Source organism: Delphinapterus leucas, chromosome X (genome assembly GCF_059928025.1).
Source record: "Delphinapterus leucas isolate spDelLeu-1000000601 "Yukka" chromosome X, BTC_Dleu_Yukka2, whole genome shotgun sequence".
Lineage (NCBI taxonomy): Eukaryota > Metazoa > Chordata > Mammalia > Artiodactyla > Monodontidae > Delphinapterus > Delphinapterus leucas.
This window is the reverse complement of record NC_143150.1, coordinates 114987788-115001749: the sequence shown is the minus strand read 5'-3', so window position 1 is coordinate 115001749 and position 13962 is coordinate 114987788. Positions and strand designations below refer to the sequence as shown.

Below are 13962 nucleotides of genomic sequence, written 5' to 3'. Positions count from 1 at the left end.
TAGTTCAAGGGTTTTTTTCCCCTTTTTTTAATGAATATTTACTGTTAACATAACTTATTTAAAATAAAATTTCCTTATTTCTCAGGTATTAAAAAATCTTTAGATGGACTTTTCTGGGTAAAATCTCATCTCAATTTTTGTTTTTTATAAGAAGCTGTAAATTTTGAGTGGATTTTAAATAGGAAGGACATAATGTATTTAAAGCAAAGATGGGCCTAGAGTTACCATGTCCCAGGATTTTTTATCTGACTCCTGTTTTTCCATGCATGACCCAGAAAGTAACCCAGTCACAAATACTTAAAAATTGATATAGTGTAGCTGTAAGATTTGCAGATAAAGTTGCCTAAAGTTAAAGTAGTAACACCTATGGTCCTATTGCAAGAATGAGTGTATTGAACTGGAATTCTATGCTCCTTCCTTTTCAGTTTTGGGGGAAGGGCAGGATCCTTGCTGATTAGTTCAGACTTGATGAGTGGGAGCTGAGCAGAAGGAAAGTTGTTTCTAACTTTCTCTTTCCACCTGCCTCCCTTACTTTTTCACTATGGCCATATGCCTCCCTCCTGTGGTTCCGAAAGATTACCTACGTTATTACCCACGCCCTGTTTCCTTACAGCTCTTTGGTAATAATTATGTATGAAAAGTTTTGGCCAAGACGATCCTAAATAATAGGAACCATACCTATCTTGCTTTGTGTTATTCTCTGTACATGTGCTGTTTTATCATGTGCTCCTCCTCAATTATACTACTCTGGTGGCACTTATTTTGAACTGTCATAAATTGAAGGTATTTGTACCTTTGCTTTTCTCCACTATTATATTGTAAACCTCTGCAGTATAGAGGCCTGCCATCTTTTTATCCCTGCCCCTGCCCCATCACATGAGATTTTTATTTTTGTTAATTCATTGCACAAGTACTTATTGACTACCTATTATTGGATAGGCATTAATGTATATCAACTCTTCTTTTGTTATGTCCCAGAATTTTCTGGCTATTTTCTACTTGTGTTGAAGTAGATAAGAATGTTTAATTTAAGGGGAACTTATAGTCACCAGATGAAGTTGATTATTGACAGCTTTATAAAAAAATAGCTTACTAAGTTCTTACTTAAATGGCTCTGAATTCTTAGTTCCTTCAAACTATGGCTTAAAGCACCTAGTGCTATCATGTTCCACAGATCATATCTCTTCCAATAAAATAGAATACCATTTAAATTTTAGAAAAAGTAGATATCCTTAAGATACTTGATATACTTTTATAAACCACTTAGGAGAAAAGAAATGTATATATGCTTAAAAGAGGGATAACGAAGTAAAAGCAAAAGTTCTTTTACTTTTGGTCATAGAGTCTGAACTTTCACTAGAGATACTTATAGATACTTCAGTAGAGATTCCCTGGCACAACTTGAAAGTTGTTCCAGGTAGCTAGCAGTTGAATGTATATTTACCTTTTTAAAATCAGCTCTTAAATAATAAAACTTACCTTTCACATATGTGAATTTGTGGCCATAGTATTCCCAAAGATTAATTCATTTGTTAACTCATTCAGCTAATATTAGTTGTGTGCATCAGGTCAGCCAGGCACTTGGGATGCAAAGATGAATAAAACATAAATCTTCCCTGGAAGGCAGTCACAATGCAGAGGGAAAAAACAAAGAGATGCAGTGCAGCCACTTTAGGTAAGTAAGAAGGTGTGAACAGAGTGCTGCAGTAGCCTGGGAGCTGAAGCCCCAGAGTCTTCCTGGGAAGTCACATAAATAAAAGTGACATTTATGCTTGAGTTTTAAATGATGAATAGTCATTATCCAGGGTTTCTAAATGCTGGTTATCCCCACTAAATACCTGACACCTTCTCAAACCTAGATCTGAGATCTGAGGGTTTATATAAATCTCCCAGCCCAGACCCTAAAGGTCCCAAGTAACTTCAAACCTTAATAAGCAATAACTGATGACAACTTCTTTATTTAACCTATAAAATGGTCCCATTACATCAACCCCCAAGTGTGACAATATTCTCTTGGATTTAAAAACAATGACAATGAAATACTTGATCCTGCTGAAGTATATTGAAAACAAAAAAAAACCCTGAAGTTACAAAAAAAGTCCATATTTTCTGAAAATGACAGTAATTTAACCTGTTAGCACTTGTGTAATACCTTAAAAGGCATTGTATAAGTCCTTTAGCCTTACAGTGTTCAACTTAGTTCTTAGTTACAAATACCCTTATCTTCAAGTATGTGGACTTAGTCACCATTACTACCTATTAACTTCCCAGCTTACCTGTTTACTCAAAGAGGTTTAGAGTTATAAGAGTCTAAATAGGATTTTGAGAAGCAAAGGAGAAACATGATAGAGTTTTTTTGTTCGTTTGTTTGTTTTTTTGCGATACGCGGGCCTCTCACTGTTATGGCCTCTCCCGTTGCGGAGCACAGGCTCCGGACACGCAGGCTCAGCGGCCATGGCTCACGGGCCCAGCCGCTCCGCGGCATGTGGGATCTTCCCGGGCCGGGGCACGAGCCCGTGTCCCCTGCATCGGCAGGCGGACTCTCAACCACTGCGCCATCAGGGAAGCCCCTTGATACAGTTTTTAGTGTGTGCTTTTGGTTTCATTCATATGATAGATATATAAGACAAAAATATTTAGGGAAGCTCTGTTATAAGACACTGTGACATAGAAACAGATGGAAAGAAAAATACTTGAAAATATCCTAATTGTGAGCTTTAAAATGTATTGATTAACCAAGTTCTCATTTTATATCATGAACCCACTCTTTGTGGCTAAGAGTGAATTAAAAAATTAGTTATTTGCCCTAAGCTGTAAGATAAATACAGTATGGATAGACAGTGGATGGCCAGTCTAGAAAATAAGTAAATAATACCTGTTGAGATTTATGTATGCCAGGCACTCTTCTAAGCATTTAAAAGTCATTAACCCATTTAATCCTCACAACAACCCTGTGAGGTAGATACTAATAGAATCCTCACTTTACAGATGGGTTAAATAACTTACCCAACTAGTAAGTGGTAGAGCTGGGATTAAATACCCATGGATATTTGTTGGCTCTACCAGTGGTACTGGATAGCTAACTATTATGAAAATAATTTGCAAAAGTGTAGGAAAAATAATTTCCAAAAATTTCATTACCCCTTCCAAATTCAAGCATTTGATTTCAGGCAAGCAGAACTAGATCTGTTCGAATATGTTTTTCTATATGTTTTGTATTTCCTGACACTATAATAAACATGCATTTACATAGACATGGCCTTAACACACCTTAGGAAAAGATAGCTAAATTGAGGGGTACGGTTAGCAACAATGTGTATGCCCTTTTTAAATGAGAGAGCATATAATAGGTTTTACTTTCCTAAAACAATAAACAAGAATGATTTCTGGAAATACAGATATAGTAGGTGAGGCAACCTAGATTAGTGATCGCTGGCATTGACTTTATCATCAGCCATACTTGGTAATCCTGACTGCCATCTAATTAGTCCAGTGTGACCTTAAGAATGTTACTCAAGGCCTCAGTTTTCTCATTTGTTAAATAAAGATGATAATATCTGCCTGATAGACTTTCTGTTAGAATTTAATGACAACACACTGTAAATTGCCTAGAAAGTGCCCAGTATGTGCTAGATATTTCTTTTCACTGTTGTCATTATTACATAGAGACTTTAATGTTGCTGAGAAAATAGATCTTGAGTGTTTTTACCACAAAAAAAGGATAACTATTTGAGATGATAGATGTGTTAAATAGCTTGATTGTGGTAATCATTTCACAATGTTTACATATAATATCAAATCATCATGTTAATATATGCAATTTTTATTTGTCAATTATACCTCAATAAAGCTAGGGAAAAAAACAAAGAACTGAAATATCTCAACAGGTAAATAATAATAATATGAGCCATTTAAAAGTCTTTCAAGAATAAGATGGAGTGAATAAACAGAAAGTTCAGAAAAAAAAAAGAAACTTTAATGTGAAAGTAAAAGGGTGAAAAAAGATAGCATTAAATCACTAACTATTTGGTCTCATCTGCTCATGCTTCAAAGGCAAAGGTTCAAATTTGATGAGATAAGTTGCTTGGCAGCTTTTCAGAATGGTAATATTTCCCATCAGCTTTCCCTTTTCACTGTTCACAGACTCCTTGCCCTTGCTGTTCCATCATAGCACATTTCTGTGCATAGAAACCTGCTAAAAGGTAGACACAGTTGGCTGAGTCCCTTTGTGGTTGTGAGTGGTCATATTTTATAAGAATAGGATAAAAACATTTTTTACAGTAATATTATAGAATAGTATTGGTTTGAAGGAATTCAGACCTTTTCTGATTTATTGAAAATCCAGGACCTCACAAAAAGCACGTGAACGAATGCAAGGTTGGTATTTTACAAGTGCTCCTCAGAAATGTTATTTGTACACACTGTGCATTGAGGAAAATTAATTTCTGTAATATTATACCTGAACATTTTCCACCAGAGTAGTTGGGACAAGAGAAAACCAAATACCATGTCCCTTTTATCCACATGAATAGCAAATGACTTGAAGTGATTTAACAGTAGCATGGTGAAGGACTTATGGGCAGTGATACTGTGAACTGAGTTTTATCAGTGTGAGGTAGGGATATGGTCTGAAGGTTCCAGGGTCTCTCATACTTCAAAATCACCTTTCTCTGTCTTACAACTTCATTCTATCTTTTGGGCAGTTAAATTAGAATTAATAACATTATTTCAAACATTTCTTAAAGGTACACGTAATACATTTGCATTTCTTTATTTCCAAATAAAAGCTTGTTCCCTTTCCTGTGATTTTTGCATATAAATTATCTTCCTTATCAAATAAAAGTTCAGCTGTCATTCATCAGCTATGCTAGAGAGAAAAGAAAATGGGATTCTAACACAAGAAATTTCTGTGCTCAAGTAAAACGCACTACTTCCAAAGCAGAACTAAACATAGAAATAGAAATTAGTGAATCAAAAATTCAGAAATATGAGATATGTACTATACTCACAGGAATTCTTATTCCTTTGGACTTATTTAATACACTTCATAAAGACTGCATGTTAGTTAGCTTCACAAAATAATTTTGAATATCAAGGTGATGGTGATAAGGGACCATGTAACTGATGGAGAAGTAGTTCAGCAATATTTTGGCATAGAAATAGAAAATAGTCTGTTCCTAATGTAAAAATTAGAGTAATCACCTAGGGAAGGTACTCTTCTTTAATTTGTATAATTTTACTGATAGAAATAGAGCATGAGTTTTGAGGTCAGATAGACCTGAATTTGGTGCCAAGGCTTGGCCTTTAATAACTGATTGACCTTGTAATTGAGCCTTAGCCTCACTGTGTTTTTGTTTCCTTATCTGTAAAATGGGATAGCAATACTACTTTTAGTGTTTTTATGAGCATTAAATGAGATACTGTATCTCAAGTACTTAGCACTGGTCTTGCCTCATAGAAAGTACTCAAGAAATGGTGCCTAGGGACTTCCCTGGTGGTCCAGTGGTTAAGACTTCGCCTTCCAATGCAGTGGGTATGGATTCGATCCCTGGATCGGGGAGCTAAGATCCCACATGCCTCACGGCCAAAATACATAAAACAGAAGCAATATTGTAACAAATTCAATAAAGACTTAAAAAAAAAAAGAAACCATGCTTACAAGAAATGGTGCCTAAATGGCATAATAAATTACTGCTGCTCATAAATAAAAGTGTCTCAAAGATTCTGAAGTGCTGATGGATCAAATTAACACTTCCTCCTTTCCTGTGGAGGGACTTAATAAAGAACAAAAGGAATGGAAGTATTCCCTCGGTTTGGTCCCTCTACCTACCCAATAAATAACCAGCCATTTAAATCATACCAATTAAAAGAAATATAGAATTTGCTTGTTTCTTTTGGTTTGGTTTTGAAAAGTAGAAGGAAGAGCATCAAATAGCTCATAACACTAGAAACCTTCGTGATCCAAGTCTTCTTTTAAGTTCTGTTATTGAAATCACTACCTCATATGCTAGGCAGAAGGGCCTAGTTATAACCTCTCAGCATCAAAATTTTGAAAACAGTTCAAACCCCACACCTTTTTAAAGTTTAATATTAGTTGCTTTTAAAAAAGGATAGTGAAAATAATATGTGAAATAAGTTAAATAGTTGGAGACTTTCAAAGAAATGAAACCTGGCAAGATCAGATTGCCCTGAAAGAATTGAAGGTACTAGGTAATAGATAAAACAGTAAGCTTAAGAAAAAAAAAAACTTTTAATACAGTTCCAGAATATTAATATGTGGATAAAAAGGAAGGATTAGCAAACCAAATCAGCAAAGTTGATGCAACTATTAGAGGAAAAGAAAAACTCTTCAAATGAATTAACACAAAGATACTAGTGCTTCCCTTAAAGACAAAATGGGAAAGCCAAGAATAGAAACAGTCCAACTCAGAGATTCTCAACTGGGGTCAGTATTGCCCCCTAGGGACATTTGGCAATTTCTGGGGACATTGGTAGTTGTCATAAATGGGAGTGGAGGTGCTACTGGTATCTAGTGAATAGAGGCCCAAGATGTTACTAAACATCCTACAATGAATAGGACAGCCCCCAACAATAAAGAGTGATCCAGTCCAAAACATCAAGAGTGCTGCTGTTGAGAAACCCTAGCTAAATTAAGAAGAATCAGTTGCAGACAAATTGAATACAGAAGCAGATGTATATGACTAGAAAATCAAAGAGCCCTTGTATGACATAGGACCAATTGCCTTTTTTTTATTCAGAGAATCTGGGAACTTACTGCTCTGGAAGGATAGACCTGCATTTACTCAAACTTAGCATATTGTCTATAAGGTTGTGAGTATCTGAGATGACTTACCCTGCTCTATAGTAGAAAACCTAACCATGACATCCCCTGCCTGGAACAGGAGGGAACTCATTGTGCCTAGTTGAAATCGGAATGCACTTTCCCTCAATGGGAAAAAGATATAATAAATGGTAGCAAGGTGAAATTTAAATAGAGTGGTTAGTGTCTGCTTTCAGATCACAATGTGGCTTAAGTAATCCAGCATTTTCCTATGTATGTTCTTCAGATCACTAGTTCTGAAAGAGAATCTTTGTAAATGAAAGAGATTACGTGGTTAAATAAGATTGGGAAGCTCTGCATATTTTATCCCCCTCTTGGAGATTAATAAATGCACATTAGCATACTAAAGGCTTTGAAAATCTTGTTGAATTGGGGTTAGCTTATTGTTTCCCACATGTATTTGTACATTGCATCTTTTTTGGTTTTGGTCACAAAATATTTATTAACCTCCCAATGGAACTAATGTTTGATGGAATATATTTTGGAAAGGCTGAAATAGAGTTGCAGCTCTTCTTAAAGACCAATATACCAATGATAAAATTTCTTTGTTTTAAGTTGCAAACAGCTGACCTAACAGATAAGCATTTGGAAAAGCCTCTATTCTTAACTTGAAGTCTGCCCCAGCAGACAGCTTGTTGAATGTCATCTTCATTTTTATTGTGCAGAAAAGCCATTTTCTAGAGTAAATCTTATTTGTGATGGAAGTCCAAACTAAAGTAATAAATATTAACTGGAAAGATCAGTGCATGGCTCCTCATAGAATTACTGGTATCACTGCAAAACAATTTGCTAGAATCATGAAGGAAATAGAACCCTGGGGATAGAAAATGTCAAGTGTTATAGCCAATCTTGTTAAAAGAGATGACTAAAAATTATACACTGATTATCTTAATGACTGGAGACATTAGAGGAAATAATTAAAAGAATATACAGCCATTTAAAAGTATGACAACCTAGCATCACTTTATAAATAACACATCATGTCAAACCAGTTTATTTTCCATCTTTGTTAAGGGATGGACAACAAATACAGTTACATCTACAGTTTATGTTCTAATCCTCCGTTAGTTCTTTACCTAGCCTTTAAGAACTTTTTGCAAGAGTTGCAAACTGGCTGGGAGTATACTTTTTTAAAAAGCAGTAATCATACATGTCAGTGAATTATTTTTGAAGAAAAATGAATTGGATTTTTGTGTAATGCAATGGTCTTGAATTCATCACTGAGGCAATTTAATGCAGTGAAAAGAGTACTGAAATAGAAGTTCAAAGTCTACATTCAGAGGCTGACTCCAAAACTAATTATCGGTGAAATCCTAAGAAATTAACTGTGGTGTGTGTGAAGTTTTTCATCTCTACCTTTCTTTCTAACTTCACTGACTAATATGATCCCAAAGAGAAAAATATGTGAAAGGAATTATAAAGTTATTACGTCATTTTGTTTATTTCAAATGAGGGTCTTCAATTGACGGTCTTAATCATTGTCCTTTTCGCTTTTCATGAGAAGGGGTGACTGTCTTCTATAGGTTGATAAGATTTTCAAGATACTGCTTTTACTAAGATCTTTAAAAATAGTTTGCTTTAATTGTAGTTTTTAACTTGAAAATGGGATGTTTTTAACCAAATACTATTTACCCCACATCATCTTTCTTTCCCACAATTGTATTGCTGAGCACAGCAGGGGGCAAAAGTATTTAGCAGAGCTCATTGTTTTTTTACCCACCAGAGCCTTCAAAAGAGAACCCAGAACTCTTTTGCGGCTTAGACAGCATTTAAACCATGTGAATCCTTCCCCGTCTCTGTGCACAGTGGCAGCATTTCAACTAAAGTAACCTTTCTGAACTCCAGTGTGTACAGCACATTTGCTCTCTTGGTAGAATGTAATTTGATTCAAAATGTAATTAGCCTTGGAATCAAGTGTTAAAGTTCCCTATAATTTTTGATGCAGTTCAAAATTTTCTCCTTCAACAATTTTTATGTGAGTCCCCATTTAAAGTCTAGATCACCTTTAGGAAGCGAAAGGAAAATTCACAAACAAGATGTAGCTTATTCTTTGAAATGAGATTTTAATTGTTTTTGTTCTCCATTAATGCAACTGAGACGATTTCAAATTAATAATCATTAGGTTTGTATTTGATTTATATTATAAGGCATTAAATCCAGTACTTAAATAATCATCACATTGTGATGTTTACAAGCCACTTTTTCCCCAAGCTCTTTTATCCAGAAATGAAATTTTAAAAATATGGCCCTAGGGATCAGAGTGCCCAGTTTTTACTTATTTTACTAGATCCAGATATGTTGCCTTTATCCTTAAAAAATTACTGACTTTCCACTTAATTCAGTTTTACTCCTCTTTAAATGTGTGATTCTCTACCTTAAATAATCTCGGGATGTTTTCCTAGAAATGCAGTCAACCATCTGAAAGCAATTTTTCTGTCTGGTATGTGGGGAGTTTGATGGGTGTATGTGGCATGCTTATAGCTTAACATTCCTTAATACACTCATTTTCATCAAAATATTGGCTAAAATATTCAGAACAGATGTGTATATGTGTGTACGTATATATTTTTTCTCCTTAGCCTCTAGAGAAAGCTTCTTTTGTGAGCATTAAAGGATATATCAGACGTAAGGAGAAATTTCTCTGCAGTCTTTTTTTTCAACTCTTTGACAACTGTAATTGAGAAGATTACTTCTCAGATGCTGTATATCACCCTGAAACTTAAGGATTTTAGCATGTTGGGGACAGAGTTTTTAAAAGGTAGGGGAGGGATACAATTGAAAAAGGCAGCAATTCAGTAGTATTTCAGCATACATCATGGGTAGCTTAATATGGGAATGTTTCTAGATAAGAAATCAGGAGGCAGGACTTCTAGTTCTGGCTTGATTACCAAACAGCTCTGTTAGGCTCAGTTTGTTAGAATAATGAAAGTGGTTGGTCAGGTTCCTTAGAAGGAAGTGAGGGAGGGAAAGTGAAAAGGAGGGGAATGGAAAGTTGACAGGAAGGAAGGGGAAGGAAACTTTGAAAATAGAAACTAACGGTATAGCTTGGACCTTTTTAGTCCAATGTATGAGGAAGGTCCCCTGTTTACTTTCTTAACAAGTAATCAGTTAACAAATATTGAGCTGTTACTATGTTTAAGGCACTGTGCTAAGTGCTGGGAATACCACAGGTAGACAGAGAAATTTTTGTTCCTTTGTGAAATTTACATTCTAGAATAGGGACAGAATTGAAGCAACTAATTTAATAAATACTTATTTGACTATAACTGGCATGCTATTTTTAAAAAGCTACAAAAGAAAATAAAAACAAACATAGAGGAACCCAACCTAGAACAAGGTCAAGGAGAGTATCCCTGAGGAAATGACATTTTTGCTTAGCTCTGAAGGATGCATGTGAGTTTAGGAAAAGAAGAGGAGACAAAAACCAGAGGAAGACAGAATCCTGGGTGCCAGGTAAAAAAAGTGTTTCAAGAAGGGAATAATCCTCTGTGTCAAATGTTGCAGACAGATCAGAAAAGTCAAGGGTTCTGAGAACTGTCTATTGGATTTAGCAACATGGAAGCACTAGTGACCCTGACAGTAGTAGTTTTAGTGGAGTTCAGGGGGCAAGAGCTTAATTGGAGAAGGTTCAAGAGAGAGGAGGAAATTCCACATGTAAGTGAGATCATACAGTATTTGTCTTTTTGTGTCTGGCTTATTTCACTAAGCATAATGTCCTTCAGTTTCATCCGTGTCATCACAGATGGCAAGCTTTCCTTCTTTTATGGCAGAGTAATATTCCATTGTATACATATACCACATTTTCTTTATTTATTCATCTACTGATGGACACTTGTATTGTTTCCATATCTTAGCTATTGTGAACAATGTTACAATGAACATGAGAGTGCAGATATCTCTTAGGCAGACTGATTTCATTTCCTTTGGATATATACCCAGAAGTAGGGTTGCTGGATCCTATGGAAGTTCTATATTTAATTTTTCGAGGAACCACTCTAATGTTTTCCATCGTATACTTGAATTTTGCTAAGAGAATAGATCTTAAGTGTTCTCACCACACACACACACACAGATGGTAACTATATGAGGTGAAGGACGTGGTAACTTGATTGTGGTAATCGTTTCACAGTGTGTGTGTCTGTGTGTGTGTGTGTGTGTGTGTGTGTGTGTGTGTGTATAATCACATTGCAAACCTTAAAAAGTCATGCTGTACAGCCTTAATGTATAACATTTGAATTTGTCAATCATACCTCAGTAAAGCTAGGAAGAAAAAGAGGAGGAGAGAAATTGGAGACTGAGAATAGAAGTGAGACTTTAGGAGTCTTTCTCTAAAGGGGACCAGAGAAATAAAGTGGTAGCGGGGTGGCTGTCTATTGTCGAAGAAGGGGTTTTTTTTAAGGTTAGAGAAATTACAGCATGTTTGTATGCTAGTGGGAATCATTGGGTCGAAAGGGAAAAATTGATGCTACAGGAGCAAGTAAGGTAGAATTGCTCAAGAGATGCCCTTGAGTAAGAAAGAGGGAGTAGAATCCAGTGAACAGTCCAGTAATTTGGGATCTCCCTAATGTCTAGCATCCTTTCATTCAAGCATTCAAAAGAAATTTAATGAATACTTGCTCTGGGTCAGAATCTTTGCCAGGAACTTCCATAACAAAGATATGTAAGTTCCTGCCAAAAAGTAGAGAAACCCATAAACAGACAGATAGAATACAATATAATTAAGGATCATATATACAAAAGGCACTAGGGAAGAGCTAAGGGAGCCCAAGAGAGTGAGCAATTAACTCTGCCAAAGAGCACTGTAACATTCGTAATAGCATTGAAAATGCTTTACTGTCTAAGGAAAAAGTTGGTTTATTTTCAAGCAATTCTGTACACTAGTATTAAAACATAGCAATTTCATATTAAAACAGAGTATTAGATCATTATAAGGCATTCCATCACATCAGTATTCTTTTTTTTTTCTTAGTAGATTACCAGTTTATTATAAAAGGATATAACTCAGGAACAGCCAGATGGGAGAGATGTATAGGGCAAGGCATGGGGCAAGGGCTTGGAGCTTCCATGCCCTCCCTAGGTGCGCCACTCTCCTAGCATCTCCACCTGTTCAGCAGCCTGGAAGCTCTCCAAACCCTGTCCTTTTTTGGTTTTTATGGAGGCTTCATTGCATAGGCACAATTGATTAAATAATTGGTCCTTGGTGATTAAACTCAATCTCCAGCCCCCTCCCATCTCTGGAGGTTGTGGGGGGGTGGGGGATAGGACTGAAAGTTCCAACCCTCTAATCACATGGTTGGTTCTTCTGGCAACCTGCCAATAATTGGAATATTAACCATTGTCTTTGCTTCCAACAGTGGATCCCTGTCTGACCCTATCTCGTTAATATCACTACTCTCCTGAATTATCTATTTATTGTTTCTTTGCTTTTTTAGAATAGTTTTTATCAATTTATATATGTCCCTTATAATACGCTGTTTAGTTTGGCTTGTTCCTGGACTTTCTAAAACTCCTATCTGCTTTTTCTTTTTAGATTTAATATATCTTTATTTTATTTTTTAACCATTTTTATATTGAAGTATAGTTAATGTACAATGTTGTGTTAGTTTCAAGTGTACAGCAAAGTGATTCAGTTGTGTGTGTGTGTATATATATATATATATATACATATATATACATATATACGTATAGATATGTATAGATTCTTTTTTGAATTCTTTTCCATTATAGATTATTACAAGATATTGAATTATAGTTCCCTGTGCTAAATATTCTTTAAATTATATTTAAGGTTCTGTTTGTGTTTAATTGCAGCTAAATATAGTTCATTATTTTTAAAAAGCTACTTGCCATTAATTTCAGAATAAAATTCAAACAAAATCCAAAAGTATTTATCTTTGACTTCTTGAACATTTATTAGACTACAATAAGAAATACAGTGCACAATTCCTGCCTCTATAGAGATCTCAGTTAGAATGCTCCAGATGTGCAACAGATATGAAAAGCCAAGTAACAGAATAATAATTTAACTATGAGATACTAGCACAGATTTATCACAAGATTTATGATGATGTGTCAAATGAACTCTATAATTAATAACTGTTTCATGCTTAGAGGAATAAAAAATTTCTGTTAAGAGGAAGTAGTCAGCAAAATTTTTAAATGGGCTTTTATCTTCATGTTTTTACTATATTCTTGACTATTATTAATTTTCATTATGAATTAGTAAATAGCGTTATTACATAAAGAGATACCTTTCAATTTTCCAAATTATTTTTCAGAGATTTATTACTAATTTATGCACAATTACGTCGGAATGAGTCAGATGTGTTTAATAAGCCTTAAAAGGTCATACGAGCATAAAAATACTTTGCCTGTATTAATAATAGTGTACATTTGATTTAAATCTAGCAATAATGCATGTAGAACTCTTTTTCTTAGCATCACTATAGCATCAAACCATAAAGATTTTTTTCCATTTGAACTTTGCTGTTATGAAATTAAAACACTGCTATAAATACACAGTGGCAAGCATTTCCAAGCTGCAATCAAAGATCTATATATTTAAAATTAGAAATAATTTAAGCCATTGTCTATTTTTTAATTTGCCAAAGACTGTTGTTTACTAAATCTATTTCAATACTTTAGCACAATAAAAAATTTATAAAAGCATTGTTTATAAGCAACATTATTTGTTATAACTAAACAAATAATACACTTTACTTTTAAAAGTACTTATTTTGATTTGCATTGCTAAAATTCACAGCTTTATTAACTAGTAAAAGCAAAAACTTGATGTCCCTATAAAAGTAAATTTTAATTAAGACTTTTTATCTCAGTTTTTTGTCTGGTTCAATATATTTTCCTCAATTTTGTATCAGTAATATACAGTATACTTCTGTTTAAAAAAAAATCACTCCATAAAAAGTCAGTGTTTAAACCTTCTGCAAATTTTTTTCCTATGGTGAATGATATAACCAGACAAAGCAAAGGCTTAATTACATTCTTTCATGGCTTAGTTCCATGAAAATCTCAGAGAATATGATGTAAAATACAACGAATACAATTATATATTTTGTATTCTATGTGAGAAGTTTCTTCTTGTTTTTGTGCACATTTATTTG

The 13962-nt window shown here is 34.6% G+C and overlaps 1 protein-coding gene across 5 annotated transcripts in view; it reads left to right on the top strand.

Annotated features, from left to right (window-relative positions):
* The window catches only part of CNKSR2 (connector enhancer of kinase suppressor of Ras 2), a 255875-nt gene that overhangs the window by 154554 nt on the left and 87359 nt on the right, over positions 1-13962 (top strand). The window contains exon 12 of one of the 5 annotated variants that reach the window (XM_089904688.1): positions 1373-1417. The exons of the other annotated variants lie outside the window; for them this stretch is intronic. Coding sequence (XP_089760814.1) covers positions 1373-1417 — 45 coding nt within the window. The remainder of the gene's footprint in view (positions 1-1372; positions 1418-13962) is intronic. 5 annotated transcript variants of the gene reach the window in all.